This window comes from Anarhichas minor, unplaced genomic scaffold (assembly GCF_050575085.1).
Source record: "Anarhichas minor isolate MPS153535 unplaced genomic scaffold, ASM5057508v1 ptg000027l, whole genome shotgun sequence".
NCBI classification, from domain to species: domain Eukaryota; kingdom Metazoa; phylum Chordata; class Actinopteri; order Perciformes; family Anarhichadidae; genus Anarhichas; species Anarhichas minor.
This window is the reverse complement of record NW_027466473.1, coordinates 17,755,482-17,772,545: the sequence shown is the minus strand read 5'-3', so window position 1 is coordinate 17,772,545 and position 17,064 is coordinate 17,755,482. Positions and strand designations below refer to the sequence as shown.

Below are 17,064 nucleotides of genomic sequence, written 5' to 3'. Positions count from 1 at the left end.
TTTAACCTTTATTTTTCCAAAATATTCCCTTTTGAGAATTAATATCTCTTTAACAAAGGAGTCTTGGCCAAGATGGCAACATAAAGCAAAAAAAGACGGAAGACTTAACAATATAAGAAATTTTACATTAAAGAAATAAGTAACAGACTTTAAAGAAACCGCAACTTGCATCAGCATTAAGCACTACAAATCTAATTCAATTCAACTGGTATTTCTACTTTTACTCTATTAGTAGTAGTAGTAGTAGTAGTAGTAGTGTTGTTTCATCATTACTTTTATGTTCGAATTTTTTGTAACTCTGTTTTGCATTGTTCAATAAAGTTTTGTGTGAAAAAAAATGGGTTGACCCGGAAGTGGTAGCCTCGAGGTGAGACACACGTGTTTTCCTGCTGCAGCAGCATGTACAGACGTTGTGGTGCTGTGAGGATATGTCTGTAGAGATGGCGGTGCTCTCCGTGACAGTACCGGAGCCGGTCAAGCCGACCGGAATCCTGCAACAGAACCGCGTCTTCCTCGACTTCTTCTGGGACTTGGCCAAACCGGACCAGGAGGTCCGACTCAAGGCGGTGGAAAACCTCATTCAGTACCTGAAAACCAACAACAAGGTGAGGCAGATCACTGCCACTGAGGAGCGTGAACCCAGCGTGGCCATCCTCTGAAGTTAGGATAGTAACAGTAGTAGTTAGTAGTACTTACAGTTGTAACTACTCTCCTAAAAGTAGTTATAACACCGTGTAGAAATACTCCGTTACAAGTCCTGCATTCAGTTTCTTACTAGGTAAAAACTATAAAAGTACTAGCATTACCATATACTATACTATACTATATATATATACTAAATGTACCAGAAGAAAAGTAACTTTACTCATTATGCAGATTGGCTAATTCCTGAATTTGATATATATATATATATATATATATATATATATATATATATATATATGTGTATATATATATATATATATATATATATATATATATGTGTATATATATATATATATGTATATATATATATATATGTATGTATATATATATATATATATATATATATATATATATATATATATATATATATATGTATATATATATATATATGTATGTATATATATATATGTATGTATATATATATATATATGTATATATATATATATATATATATATATATATGTATGTATATATATATATGTGTGTATATATATATATATATATATATATATATATATATGTATATATATATATATATGTGTGTATATATATATATATATATATATATATATATATATATATATATGTATATATATATATGTGTGTATATATATATATATGTGTGTATATATATATATATGTGTGTATATATATATGTGTGTGTATATATATATATATATATATGTGTGTGTATATATATTATGGATTGTAATTATTGGTGCACACATGTTGCAGCTGGTAAAGATGGAGCTCATTTGAATTACTTGACATACTGTTGAGTAATTTAATGTATAATAACATGTTATCATTTCTTCGTTGATTTATGTTTTGTATTAATAATCAGAATATGAGAACTAACTCATGAATCAAGTAAATGTGGTAAAGTAAAAAGTGCAATATTTGTCTCTGAGATGTGGTGGAGTAGAAAAAGTACTTCATAATTGTACTTGAGTAAATGTATTGGGTCACATTCCACCACAATACTATGACTGGTATATTATTGTTATATTAATATATTGATTATATTATTATATTATCCCATTGTATCCCTCACAAATACACATGAGAGTATTTTAATGTTGTAGTTTGTCATTGTCGATCCAATTTTAGATTATTCTACTGGGTTGATTAGTAGTACAGTACTACTTTATATCATATTCATTTATTTAAAAGTAAAATATAACTATTGGAGTAACAAGTACGACATTTCCCTCTGCAATGTAATGTAGTTTAAATGTTAAAGTAGCAAAAAATAGAAATATACAAGTAAATTATTCTATAAACTATCTGAACCCTTTTCTGAAACTCTGTTATAAAATATATGCAGAGTTATAATAAGTGTGCCCAAAATAAAAATCCTGGCGTGTTGTTATATGTGCGCTGCAGGCGGATGAGTTGGAATACAGCGTTAAAAGGCTGGTGGATGGACTGGCTCACACACGAGAGGCTGCGAGACCTGGATTCAGCCTGGCTCTGGGACAGGTGAGTGGAGACGACTACCGAAACCAGTTTAAGTGATCTACCCAAAAGGCTTTGCAGTGGATACTGAGCTGCAAACCACAAGTGATGCTTAAAGCAGGAAGTAATGGACATTTATTGGCCTAGCATGACATGAGGTTTTGTTTTTCAGGTCTTGTGTGCATTTGAAGGCGTCTCTTTGCAGAGTGTACTCGACAAAATCAAAGTAAAGCACAATTTGCTGACAGTGAAAAAGGTGAGTGTTTTAATGTTTACTCCGTGGGCTCCAAAAGCTTCATGAACGGGCTCTTTACGTCTTCTCTTTGTTTTTTCAGAAACTTATCAGAAATGCAATGTTTGGAAACTTGTTCGGCGTCCTCGCCATTCATCAGTCCGGCCGCATCTCTAAAGTAAGTAGTCTCACCAGGATGGAAAGCGAGAGATCATGCCTGAACCTACATGTTTTGTGGAACAGTTCATCTAGAGCTGCAGACTCTGCTGCGTGTGAAGGTTGCTGCGGTCTCTGACCTCTTGTCTTTGTGTTCCTGCAGGAGCCGCAGGTGGTGTTGGGATGTGTGCAGCTTCTGCAGAGCCTCAGCCAACACAGACAACACCTGAAGGACCTGCCCACCAAGACCATGACGGACATCCTCAATGAGGTGACCACTGCTGCTCAGTCGCACCTTTATTGATACAGGGTTTAGATTTGATCTTTTACTGTCACTACGAGGAACTTTTAAATGGGTTATGAAACTTAATACTGATGCCTCTGCTTGACCTACCTATTTTCTCTTCCTGTGGTTTGGTTATTCATTTCTGCAAACTAATATGTATGTCCGGCCCGTCAGATCCCAGAGGAGGTGTTTGAGGAGGTCTTGCTGAGCGCCCTGCAAACTGACCTGGCATCCGCCTTCAGTACTCCGGAGCAGCTGCAGCTGCTGCTGGTAGCGCTGCAGCGCTTTCCGCAAACACTCAAACCCAAGAAACTCAAGAAGCTGCTGGGCTCCTCGACCATCATCAACGCTGACAACATCCCCAAGTAAGAACACTGTGATTGGGTTTTTTTCCCCGTTAGTGCCGTGTTTTATGTATAACTTAAAACAAAATGTATGCCCCAGTTTCCCGTACTACACGTGCTGTGGAAAATCTAAGCAATGTACGATGTTGTCTGGCAGGTTGACAGAGGTGTTGAAGATGGCGGCCCGCTCGGTGAAGAAGGAGTGCGTCCTCCCGGCGGTGGTCCTGGACCTCCTGAAGCTCTCTCTGAAGGAAAACAGCTTCCAGCTCTTCTGGAATAACGCCATCGTCAACGGCATGCTAAAGGAGCAGCCGGGGCCCACTCAGTGAGTGCAGCAAGAGACTAAGAAACATTGATCCTAACATCCAGAACTGTGGGCATTTCTCTACTACAGAGAGAACCTGCTGCCTGTGTTTCCCTTAACATGTCTGCACGTTATATGTCTTATTGTCCGGTCCTAGGCCCACTTCAGAACTACATTCTTCTAACATGTACCTTGTTGTTGTCCAGTTACCTGAGCTTCCGTCTGCTGGGCAGCGCCCTGCCTCTTCTGTCGGCAGCCCAGCTGAAGGAGGTGATGTCTGGAGAGGTGATGATACACTACGGGGAGCATGTAATGTCTTCTCAGGTAAATACATTTCACTTGTAAATTTTTACTGTGGGGGACATTCCTTCACCGCGACAACCCCAATTAAAAGTCTTGCAACCTTCCCTTCACAGGATGTCTTTTAATGTAAAAATATGTTTTGTCGATGGTAGCCTAATATTGATCAGGTGTACTTTAATTATACTCTTAATTAGTATAATAATAGAGTATGAACCCATTATTTTTGTTGAAAGGAGAAACTGGAGCAGGTGGTAAATATGACACAAAGTCCACCATAAAGTGTGAACTGATGACTAATATGAATCTCGTCCTATCATTTTTCCCTCCCAGAAACCGGACCGCTTCAAGCTGGCCCCAGAGATGGACACCTACGTGTCGGACTTCTTGGAGGGCTGTCAGGATGCCGACAAACAGCTGGCAGTGATGGTGGGCTTCTCCTCGCTGTCCCACAAGGGCTGCCCAGTGGTGCCGTCGGTGTGGAGGGTGGTGCAGCACCTTCAGCCCGAGGCTGTGCAGCCGTACGTGGAGTGGCTGAAGAACATGTTCCTGCAGCCTCAGCTGGACAAGCTGCTGGACTTCAGCACTCGCAAGCAGAAGGACAATAAGGAAGGAAAGGAACAGTAAGTGTACACGGCTTGTTGTGTTGTTTAGCGGCGTGTTCGTCCGTCCGGATGGAAACTGGACGTAACTGCTGATTTTCCTTCCTTCAGGAAGGAGAACTCCATATTCCACCTGAGGAGGTGGATCGTTTCTCGGCTCTGCTCGATCATTGACAACCACCAAGTGAAGAAGCAGGAGGATCTCATCATGGGTGTGGCCAGGTGAGACTTGCCACTATTTGAGCAAAGTCAAGGTCTCAAGGTTGGATGAAGAGAAGGCCATCAGCTGGTGTTGTTTCTTTTCCAGATTTGTCTTTTTCCACGCGTTCTTCAGCGCCAAGAAGGCCTCGCCCAAAATCGGAGAGACGATGGGGACGCTGTCTGTCCCACTGGATGATAAAACCAGAGGAGTGCTCGTCAATTCTTTCTTTGGGTGAGAGATTAAATCATATGTATTAGACTGCAAATCGACCACATCTTATGAATAATGACAAAAGTGTCATGTCAAGAGTTCCCTTGGAACCCTGTTTTGTCCAAAAAAGGCTGTCCATGTGACTTGCGGTGTCACTGCTGCATCACTGACTTTGTGTCTGTCCGCCCTCCTCCAGACTCCTCCTGTCCATGCACCACCTGCCTCCATGCGAGGACCCGGCCGAAGGCGCGGCAGTCAACCAAAAGCGCATGCTGGGCGTCACAGCCGACGGCACCATGTGGATCTACCACCTGGTCCAGTACACTCAACTGCTGCTTAGCCAGCCGAAATTCGCCCAGAGCAGCCAGCCCTTCAGCCCTGAGCAGAGACAGGCCTGGGACAGGTAGGACAACAATATACAAGACAACAGGATACAGCTCGATTGTTCCACAATACCGCATGAATGTAGTCACACGGGTTTAAAGGGAGTTTATTATAACTTGGATTTTATTTTCGTACTTTGGGCCATCATTTCTATATAACATTAAAGTAATGTCTGTTCAGTGCTACGTCAGAGAGTAACGTGTTTGATGTGTGTTCTTGCAGCATGCTAGAGTCGGTGGAAAACCTGAAGAAAAAAGCAAAGAAAGGCCCGACTGCTGAGAGCGGCGCGTTCCAGCAGGTCTTCCTGTTGGTCGGCATGCACCTCTTCAAGGTACGGCATACCACCAGAGCCGTGACTATAGTAGTACTGTTGTTATTGCAGCCTTAATGATGTACTGTTGGTAATTTCCGAGCAACAAAACACCGTCCGCTCACACAAAAACTTTCTCCTGGAAGGCCCCAGAAGAGCTGCTGGACATCATGAAGGACCTGCAGAGCTGCGTGGACATGGCTCAGGAGAAGAAGGCCAAGAAGAAGAAACAAGGTGAGGCCTCATGCACGACAAAGATGCAGCAGCTGCCTTTCACATTTTAATGTACAGGATTTCTTATTAACGACCTAAGTCACAAAACGAGTTTGCAGAAGAGACGAGCAGGCCATCTCCACTAACTGAGATGCAAGTCTTTGCTTCCGTTTGGATTTAAAGCAGCTTTAGATTGCATGGTACAATTTCCTTGTTATGTTTGAAAGAAATCTTCATTCAGTAAAAATCAAGCTGCCTCAGGTGTTAAAATATGACCTAAGTGTGGAAGAAACTCCCACCCATTGACAAACCCACCTGACTGCAGTTTCTCCTCAGCTCTACATACAGAGCATTTTAGCATGTTTCAGCTCACTGTTGTGGTCCACTCTCACATATGTTTTGTAATGCATATCTTAATGAGTTACTGTGTACTTCATTACATTCCACCACTAGTTTATAGCTTGTTCCTCTGCCCCAAAGTGGCCAGAGTAAAATCCTGAATACTGCTTTGTGGTGTATGAATGTGGGTTTGCTTTTTCTTTTGGTGCTGCCACAGCGCAGGAGGAGGGGCCCGCGTGGGTGGAGGTGATGGTGGAAATCCTGTTGTCCTTGCTGAGCCAGGCGAGCCGACATATCAGACAGGTCTGCAAAGCGGTCTTCTCCTCCATCTGCCCCCATGTCACTGCAGCGGCCCTCACCGGCATCTTAGAGGTAAGTAACGCATATGAGCTCAACACCTCTTTTTTGGAAGATTGTTTTGTACAAACATGATGTTGTGTCATTAAGAAATCGACCTGATCACAAGGTGAAATTACTGTATTTTTCTGGAGCTTTCAGCCACATCTTCTGGCCTTCATCACTAGCGGCAGGTCTCTTGTACAAACAGGCTGTCATCGTGCTGCCACTACGAACTGGACCAGATCACTGTCATTAGACGGACAGATGGGCAGATCTCTTGTTTGCCGACACTGGAAGCTTGTTGAGTGATTGTAATGATGTGTGTCTGGGCTCTGTTTAGGTCCTGGACCCAGAGAAGGATGACGAGGAGGACGGTGCTCTATTCGTCACTGACGACGACAAAGCCCAGAAGAAGAACGCAAATGAAGAAGATGATGAGGAGATGGTCAGTTCCTCTCTTGCTTCTTCACAACCTGTTAAAACAAAGATTACTTCAAGTTTTCTTTTGTCATCTTGTCAATAACATCATCTTATAGTCTCATGTCTTGTATGGTATTATGATTGATTTTTTTATTTACTCAGTCCACTTAGTAAATGCGTCTTTACTGTTACACTTTGATTTTTGTACTAATTTAGAAAACACGTTTGCTATCCTAAAATGTGCGGTTATGGCTCTGATAGGACGACAAGTCTGATGGATCAGATGATGACTCTGATGAAGATGGTGAAGCAATGGAAGAGGAGGAGGAAGACGAGGAGGAGGACGAGGAGGAAGAGGGGGAGCTGGAAGTGGGAGAGGTGGACCAAAATTTCCGTCTGGAGCTGATGAAGGTCTTGCAGCAGCAGAATGCTCTGGTGGGTTTTTAAGGCGTGGTCGCCATGTGGATTCTGTGATATGCCACATATGTTTCAGGGCAGCATGTCATCAATTGAACTGAGCACCATTTACTGCAGCTGCTTGTATATATTTTGTTGTTTGATATTGTAACACTGATCAATTAAATAAATCTTATCCGTGTCTCTTATGTAGAGTTGATTTTAAATGAGGTAAACAGAACAGCGTGTGTCAGATCCCGGTGTACATTGTGTTAAAGTCCTCCGTCGTCCCGCACATTTAGGCCACAGAGGACGACGGCAGCAGTGACGAAGATCTGGACGATGACGCCATGATTGAGCTGGATAAGGGCCTGTCGGCGCTGTTCTCGGAGCAGAAGAAAAAGACCCAGGCCAAGAAGGATGAAAAGACAAAAATACACAAAGAGAAGATGCTGGTCCGAGACTTTAAGATCAAGGTAACGCATCCAGGACTTGTAAACACTTTGGAAAATATACTTGTTTTCTGGTCTCACCCAGAGTCCGATAAGAAGACTTCACGTTCCACCAGCCCCAAAGCTGTACCTCCCTCACCTGTTTGGCTTGTTGTAGGTTTTGGACCTGGTTGAAGTGTTCGTGGCCCGGCAGGCTGGCAGTCCGCTCGTCCTGGGTTTGGTGGAGCCTCTGCTCAACATCATCGACAGAGGAATGAGCTCCGACAGCGACCAGCAGGAGCAGGACTTCCTCCGCCGAGCTGCAGATATTTTCAGGTAACGCATGTCAGCTGTGTCTATCACTCATTTAATTTCCCCCCCCCCCCCCCCCCCCATTCTTTTTCTTTTTGTCTATTCTCTGCCAAATCTGCACTTCAGCCTCTGAGTTGTGATTCTGAGATATCGGGAATTTGAGGAGGTGACAATATCTCCCACTGGCAACATGGCCACAAAGCCTCCTTCGCTGGCAGTTACTTCTAAATATAATCAAAATTAATGTGAGGTTTTGTATTTTATTTTTTTCAGGAACCAGCTGTGTAGGTCCAAGGTTTACTGCAGGACCGCCAGTGACAGACAGGGGGAGCTCCACGACCTGCTGGAAAAACTGATGACTAAAACCCAGAAACTGTCCGACTCCTCAGTCTGCCTCTACTACTTCAGGTACAACTTACTGTTTTAATGACCGGTCCAGCCAAATGAAATAGATCAGAGATTTAAATCCAGGATCCCAAAAGTTATAACTTTCTATTCCCTTCCAGAAAAGAGACAATTAAAACCTCTTAAGCTCGGACCCTATTTGTAGGTCTCTGCTCGAAAATGGCATAGCCCTACAAAAGTGACCATAGTTCTGTAACTACAAGGTCTATTTTAATAATTTTTGTTGATATAATCAGATCACAACACTTGTGAGATTGTTCAGATGGGTAATATTGTGTATATGTTGCTGGTTAATATAGTAAATGAAGACATTAAACAGCTAAAATTGAAAATAATCAGGTTCGCCTGAAAAAAAAGCACTTTTATTGATAAAAGGTTGTTGAAATAATGCATATTATTATCTCCCTAAAAACTCTCCCAAATCATAGCACAACCGATCAGCAGTTGCTGAATAAAGGTTAAAGTGGAATAAAGTGAAGAATAAGAGGCTTTAGTAGAGAGCGGTCAAGCGAGGTCATCATTTTCAAACCAGCTGTTGCAGCTCTTACATTGTACTTTTATATACTATATAACTATATATTTCACTTTTTTTATCACTCATATTATTCAATACATCCAAATACAGCTGTTAGGAATCATTTTGAAATTCCTAACATCATCAGAGCCTGTTTTGGCTGTCATCTATAGGATTTTCTCAGTTCATGTGTGTGTATGGCGCTGTATCTCAGCCTATCCTCGGTCGATTTCAGTAAATAAGCCCTCCTTCGACGCGTCAGAGTCTCAGGGAGGCCTGTGTCGAATTTGGTGTTGATTGACAGAAGTTTCAACCAGTAAAGTTGCAAGAAGTGCCGCGTGTCCCCGGGCGTAAATTTCCGCTCGCAGGAAGTCTGACTGCTCGCCCATGCTGGATTGACAGCTCTTATTCTGGAAACAGCTCGGAAGTAAACAGGATGCAGTTGGCAACAATGACCCCAGCTTTGAAACGGATAATCTGCGACGTTATTGTCCTCATTTTTCATAAAACTTGGCCACATACCTACGATTTTTTTCGGCGGAGGGCAGTACGAAGGTACGTTTGACCACTCACAGCTGTCCAGTGCTCCCACGGAGCGAAAAACCGAAGTCAGTTACGTGTTCGGCCACGAGTGCTAATGCTATTAAATGCATTGCATGGCTTGGTAGCTGCTAGCATCAGGGTGCAAACATTGATTTGCGGTACTCATAACGGCGATTTCTGGCCAGGATTTCATGCTTTTATGCCACGATTTATAGATGCTTATATTAGTAGCCTATAGTTGTGTTTGGAGTGTGTAAGTAGTGACTTATATGATAGTGTTGCCCATACGTTGCTGTTTCATCCGGAAAAAAAACTGGGCCAATCCACAATACTGGCGAACAATCAGGCTATTTTCCGCACATGATTTTCAGGGGTTCTGAGCCCGAGAGCCCCCAAATTTGGGGGCGTCGTGCTTAAGAGGACTTATCGTCTTGAAAAATAGATGCCTCCAGATACGCAATCATTTCGACATAACATTAGAAATAGAAGACCTTGATGATCCAATACTAACAATATTTTTCGGTGCTTACCAAAATGTTTCAAATAAGGGTGTTATCTCTAGATTCTACAAAGGCCTCGTGACAAAACCTGCAGAGCATGTTGAAGAACAATGGGAAAGAGAAGGTAACCTCTCAATATCAAATGAGGACTGGTTACTTGTGTGTATTGCAGTGGAAATGCACCAGCTCTCAAGTGTGACGGGACTTTGAGTATGATTTTATTTATTACACCAAAGCAGAAAGCACATTTTGCTGGAGGGGAGGCCACATGTGGGACGGTGTGTGATTCAGAAAGCAATTTACTGGCATATATTTTGCTGTCCGGTTATTAAACCTTTCTGGGCAGAGTTTCACAACGCATTAAAAAGCATACTTAACACTGACCTGCCCCTGTAATATTCCACTTTTTTTTTTTTTTAAGGAAAAATTGATTTCCAAGCAAGGCGTCCAGATGAATACATGCTTGACATTTTAATACCTGCTTGTAAATAAAAAAAGCAAGCCTCATCGACCTCTATTACATTCTCTCTCAAGTCCCCTCCCCCCCCCCCCACGGCATATTTTTCATTGTTTATGTGTACACACTCTACCTCTCCCAAAATGTACAAAGATACCCAATGTTGTCTCTTTCTGCCCTTTCAATTGTCACTCTGATTGAACCATCTTAGTGTTTTGTTCTGCATGTGCAAAACCCAAAAAATCACATCTATTTATTAAGAGGGCTCTCAACATAAGCATAGAAGACCATTCAGAAATATAGAGTAGGATAGTGTACATTGATTCAAGAGTCTCCAGGCTGTACACATAATTTGTGTTTTACTGATGTTAAACTGTCCTCTCAGTGCATCTCTGTACGTGGTGAAAGTGCTGCGAGGACCTCCGCCCACTGAAGCCAAAGAGGAGCAGACCGCCGACGGGGCTGCAGCAAATGACGTATGTTCACGCACACTGATTCATTTGTTACCTCATTCGTTCACCGCTTGATTTCACTCGTCTAAACCACCTTTTAGTGGGGTGCTGCTGTGTTTAGGTCACTGGATAGTAGTTTTAATTGTTACCGTTGCGTTAACATCTCGTATTATGTCCAGCTTTGCACCAGAAAAAGTCTCTTGGAGGCATTTATTGGGTCAGGAAGTGGGTCAGTCCTGGATAACTTGTCCCCCTTTTACCCAGAGTTTCTCCCTCAAAGATTCCCTGTTTGCTTTGTTTAGCAACAGTTCGTATGAAGTCATTTTTTAAGTTACAGCTTCTTAGAAAATCAGCAAATGCTCACATTTAAGTTGTCTAAGTGATGGTAAACTGAACATCTTTGGATTTAGCACTGTTGATTGGACAAAATTTGAGATTTGAAGACGTCACCTTGGGCTCTAGGAAATCATGATGGACATTTTATGGACCAAACAAGAAAATTAATGCAAATAATTATTACTTGCAGCCTAAATCTGTCAAAAAGAGTTCCCAAAAGTCCCCTCTGTTCAGTTATCTCACACATATTTCCAGAGTTACACGTTTCCTCCTCTGAAAACAACTTGCTTACATTCACATGTCGCAAAGAAAATCTGACTCCTGATGTGTTTTGTGCAGTTGAGTTTCATGGGCAACGTGGATGTGGACCGGGTCTCCGCCATCTTCAGAGACGCCCTGAGCTCCTTCATGGGCAGGAGGAAGAGCCCTCTGACCGGTCAGATGTTCACAGACTTGTTCAACAGATTCCCTGTGAGTACAGCGACACGTCTCAGAAGTTAGTTCATGTCGAACAAGCTGTAACTAATGCAGCTGGTGTGTTATATTGACAGGTTTTGTGTGTGAAGCTGTTGGATACGATTGTGCAGCACATCACATCTGGATGCCGAGTTCACCAAAAGGTATACGAGACCCTCCTCCCTCCATTTAGTTCCAGCTGTTTAGTTCATGTGTACATTCCTGTTGATGGACATTGTGTGTGTGTGTGTGTTTAGGGCCAAGCATGTGTGTTGGTGTTGCGGGCGATGCAGAGCAGGGAGGTTCAGCAGCTGCTGAGCGGCGCTCCGTGGACGGAGCTCTGTGTGACGGTCGCAGGTCAGCTGACGGCGGTAGGTCAACACCGCTTAACATCACAGGGGTCAACACTTTGCATCTGTGACCACTGAGATGCATCGGTTTGTATAATTGACAATTATATTAAACTTGTTAAACAGTTGCCTATTTACACATCCAGACAAGGAGCAACATTAGCACTGATGCAGTGTGTACGGGACTTCTAGCCGGAGCTAATTTACAGTCCTTCTCCCTGGTCAGGCTTTTAAGAGATAAAGCGCATAATAAAGCACTCTAATTCACAGTCAAATAAATTAATACAAATAAATACACCCAGGAAGTGAGGAAATGTGATTAGTTGTTCTGTTAATGTCTGAATTACAGCAACCTTACAACAGCTTGAACAAAGTGTTTTTTTAGTCCAGCTGCAGTGGAAACACTGCACGACTCTTCATGAACATGAACAAAAGGCTTAAAGGTTATGTAAGTTATTTGGAAATAGAAAACATTAATAATTAATAAACCAACTGCTAATTTGAACTCTTGTTTATACTGTTTGGTAGTTTAATCCTCAATAAAATCATTGTGTTTGTAGCATTGCTGTCCTTTGAGAACCATGTATCTCTATAAAGTTAACTTTTCATGTTCTCAGAAACACAGCCCTGTTTTCAACGTTTCTCCGCCATTATCATTTCCAATCCCCAAACTCAGGGTATCTGCTGATAACCAAGTACCCATTAGATACCAGCGCTCTCTTTTCCCCAATTTAAATTCTGTAAACCTCTGAACTGATTAAAAGTCATTTTTCTATGCCTAATATAACATGAGGCTGTAACTACCACCATCAATTCTTCACTGTCAGTGAACTGTCAGTTTACAGAACAACATCCTTTAGTCTCGAGGGTTGGGGTTTATTATATTGTTCTGGAAGGTTTATGAAATGTGATGAACTATGATTAGAGCTGCACCTGCTGACCTCTGGTGTCCACAGGACAGCTGAGATGTAAACAAGTTCATCATTTCATGCTTCTGCAATTCTTCACCAAACCACCTCACCTCTGTGTCTCAGTCCCTTTCCTCTGAGACAAAAACAGATCCACCAAACGACATAACTGATCCATAAGTTTCTGTTTTTAACTCCAAGATGTCAGCCCTCGTTTTCTGAGCTTCTCTACTTTACTGAGCTTTGTTTAATATAAACTGTAATGTTTCAAAATGACTAACAACTTTACTTTAAGTCTCCCTGTCTAACATTCCTAATGAATATAGTAAAACATTTGATGAATGGTCTTTAAAATGGTGTAATGTAGTTGTAAGCAGTAGGGTTCTACCTAATGTCTTCTATTGAGGTTTTCGAATTAAGCGACTGTCTGTCGTCATAGTTCATGTCGTCATAGCCCCTGCAAAAGAAAATTTAAAAAATTGTTTCATTGAACGTCTTTTTTTTAATTATTACATTTTGACTTTTAGATGTAACATCCCTTTGGAGTTATTGGAAATGTTTGGATCACACGAGTGGGGAACAAAATTTATGCAGCTCCCGCTGGAGTCTAATTCTACAAATTGTATAATACTCAAAATATTAATGTAGTCTGATCTTCATGTGCAACTTCATGTGCAGAAATACCGGGTTTAAACTGAATGAATAGGTCTGCAAAAATAGGGATGTGATCATAACTTTAACAACTACATTATAGTGTTAATGAAATATTTATTAAATGTTTACAGTTTGTTAAATAGAAGGTCTTAAACATGAAGTGTAAGCAGCTGCACAAAAGATTTTGGTAACATTTGCTTACCAGAGAAAAAACCCTATCAACACTTCCATTTCATCAGTGAAGACCAACCACTGCCTTCACGTTAAAACGCTTTTTATTGTGGTGGCCTAGGGGTCTAAAACACTCGCAACCATTACTGTAACCATGTGTCAAACTGCATCATAGCTGTCAAATAAGAGGTGGATGGCAATTACTCGATCAGTTGATGAGGAGGCAAGTCTGACCCCAGTGTCTCTTTTCCTCTCAGAGTCTTCAGCAGGTCGGTCCAACTGAGAGCAAGGTGGTGAAGGAGAAGGTGGTGAAAACCCTGGAGCTCTGTCAGTTCCTGGTCAAGCACGTTCACCAGCAGGTAGGTGTGGGTCCGCGAGGGTGATGGTCAACTCCTGAGAGAGGGCAGCGTTGATGTGGTTTTGGTCCAGACTCAAGTCTCTGCTTCTGCTGCCTGCTCTTTGTAGAAGCTGTCTGTGGACCTGGAGCCCCTTCAGAAGGTCCTGCAGTCCCTGACCAGCACCATCGCTTTCAAGAAGACCGGCAAGCTGGAGGACAACTACTGGGCCGTGGTGAAACACTTTGGAGTCATGTGAGTTATTGTGGTGGGCGCTTGAGAGAGGACTCTCGTGTGTGTGTGTTTATGTGCACATAAGAAACCAGGTCAGTGGGAGAAATGAGGTTAAGCAGGTAATAGTCAGGTTTCTGTAAGATCCTCAGATACACGACCTGACCTGCCAGACAGTTTGTTGCAAAGCAGTCACTTTCAAAAACAATCCTGGCAGCTGATTGGATGAACCATCTGTCAATCAAGCAACAGAAGCCAGTTTCCATCAAGAAAAGCCTCCATATGCCGTTGTAGAAATACAATCTCTTTTACAGCATCTACCCTAACCTCATCAGGAGCCGCCATTGTTGTTTTGAACAAACCGTTGCCTCTTTGTGTCGCGTCACACACCTAAGCCACGCCAATAGCTGGCAGTAGCTCCTCACAGGATGCTGATAGGTCCATGCTCTGGCTGACCGGACACAAACACATTAGAGAAAGCCAGACAAGATATTCCGATCCATGCAGCAGATCAGTAATCAGATTTCCTCCCTACCCAGTCACACAATTTTGGGACCATAGCTCAATTTAATTTAATTTAACATGCTTTACTGAACAGGACTTTAAAGATACGTGCTTGAACTTAAAATAAAAAAATACATGAGACAATTTGAAAAGTCTGCACACTGTGACTTATGCAGAAACAGTTAGCACGCTGGCTCCGCCTGAGGCGTCCGTGCATTAAATCCCATTTCTCTCACAAGTCACGGTGTGCAGGCTTGTCAGGTTGTCCTAACTTATATTACAATACATACAAAATGTGGATGGCTTCAGTAGGTGATCTGTGTATTGAAGCCATCATGTTGACCTCGCATGTGTCCACATTCACAGAAAACCAAAGGTTGAAAAGACGAAGCCTGAGAAGGAGGCCAACCAAGCGCAACTTCCCAAGAAGAAGAAAGGTTTTCTGCCAGAAACAAAGAAGCGTAAAAAGCGCAACATTCCGATTCTAGAGCCGGCGGCGGCGGCAGCAGCAGCAGAGGCAGACAACTCGACCTCAAGATACAGAGCGGGAGCAGACAAAGGACAAGCCAAAAAGAAACATGACAAGAAAACAAAACAGAAGCGACCGGCCGACGGCGCGGCGGCTTCTCAGCCCAACCCGGCCAAGAAGAGCAAGACGACGACGTCTGAGAGCAAGACGGCCAAGAAGACGAAGAAGAAACCCAAACAGAAGAAAGAGGGAGGGGGGCAAATGTAAAGTGGACACTGCTATTTAAATGTTGATTTCTTTTTAAAGAGCCTGTGTTTTCGTCTATTCATTTTTCTATTTACTTGGCTGTCAGTTCAGTGTGGACAATATGTTGGTATGTTTCAATATGAGGTATTGTTATACATATTGAGTACTGAAGGAAGATGTGTGGGACATGAATTTAGATGGATTATTTTTCTAATGAGTGTCTGCTATTGATTAGAGAAAAAAAAGTCTTTCACAATAAATTCATTTCTCTTCATGAAATTTATCACAACTTTGTTCTCATTTCAAAACACTTCTATCAGCTTTGTGATTCAACATTAAAAAGAAAGAAACGAGTGAAACAAAACAACTAGGTTCATCATCACTTCTTCAAACCATGTAATATGTTTGAAGGGAATAATATGGTTATCTTATAATGTTTGAGGTTGATGGCAGAATAAAAAACAAAAGTTGAAATATTACATTTTATTTTATTTTTATAGTTTCTCTAAAAATTCCAGAATCAGTCTCCAGGTTGTGAATATCTCCCAGATTCCCATGAAATCTTTTTGTGGTGAAAAAATGTCCTTGGATTCACATTAAACATAATCTAAGTATGTTATAAAACGTTCCACCTGCTTCAGGGTAAAGAAAACCTATTTTTTGTTGACCATAGAATCTACAAACCTGCTATACTTTTTACAGACCACTTCTTAACACACTTGCTTAATTCCACATCCAGCTGTTCCAGAGCAGCAGGATTATTCTTTAGGAGTTGTCTTTGTGTCCACCTGAAGAATGTAAGTCCAATACTATCTCTCTTTTAGCTCCGTTTTGGTCTCCACCAAAAAACTCCTGAGGGACGTATCTGTCTCTTTAGCTGCTAAACGCTCCACTTTGTTCTCCAGCTATCGTCCCTAATTGTGTCTCTCTGCCGTTGGCTGCTGACCAGGTAGTATATTATACACACTACCAGAACGGTAAAGTTGTTGGCTGCACAGATAAACAATGAGCTGAAACTTACCATTAAGCTCTGTAAAGCAGAGGGGAACTGCAGATTCAGCTGATCATTCTCCGTAGCTCAGTCTTTAGTATGATACCACTCGATTAAAAGGATTCACTTTATTGTACTTTTAAAAATATATATTTTAGTTATTACCAGCAAGTCCTATAAATAGATCAAAACCTACAATGTGTCTGATTTCCCAACTCTGTCTGTGTCACTCAGAATAAAGTCAAACCTTTCCTTTAAGTGAGGATCTTTTCTTTTGTCTAGTTTTTTTAATTGGTGTGAACCAGAAATTGTAATTTGACAAAAAAAACAGGTTTTCTAAGCCTGCCAAGTTTATTCTTTGTCATGACTAAACCTAAACACCCTTACTGAAAGATATGGGAGGTTGATGTCAGAATTCACCTTTTTTTTGTCACGTGTGCACTGACAGAAATGTAACCCCATTACATTACATTCTTATTAGAAAGAACATCACAGGCCTCTGCACAGGATTTGATGTTGCAAGCCTTTGTGCTATAAACTAAGGTGAGCAATCACACATAACCCTAATTCAGCTGTCAGAAAAATGATGCAGTGTACCA

At 41.7% G+C, this 17,064-nt stretch overlaps 1 protein-coding gene across 1 annotated transcript; it reads left to right on the top strand.

The window, feature by feature from the left end:
• The first annotated feature begins 383 nt into the window (after positions 1–383).
• Positions 384–15,753, top strand: mybbp1a (MYB binding protein (P160) 1a). Its single transcript, XM_076101776.1, has 27 exons — positions 384–605; positions 2,092–2,187; positions 2,336–2,419; positions 2,499–2,573; positions 2,715–2,822; positions 3,012–3,202; positions 3,339–3,506; positions 3,692–3,809; positions 4,119–4,408; positions 4,499–4,609; positions 4,695–4,820; positions 4,996–5,202; positions 5,406–5,514; positions 5,640–5,727; positions 6,263–6,417; positions 6,725–6,829; positions 7,066–7,239; positions 7,503–7,676; positions 7,810–7,967; positions 8,217–8,351; positions 10,748–10,838; positions 11,490–11,621; positions 11,702–11,770; positions 11,864–11,977; positions 13,947–14,048; positions 14,155–14,279; positions 15,126–15,753. The coding sequence occupies exons 1-27, from the start codon at positions 429–431 to the stop codon at positions 15,493–15,495; spliced, it is 3,852 nt and encodes a 1,283-aa protein (XP_075957891.1). The 5' UTR covers positions 384–428; the 3' UTR covers positions 15,496–15,753.
• The last annotated feature ends 1,311 nt before the right edge of the window (positions 15,754–17,064 follow it).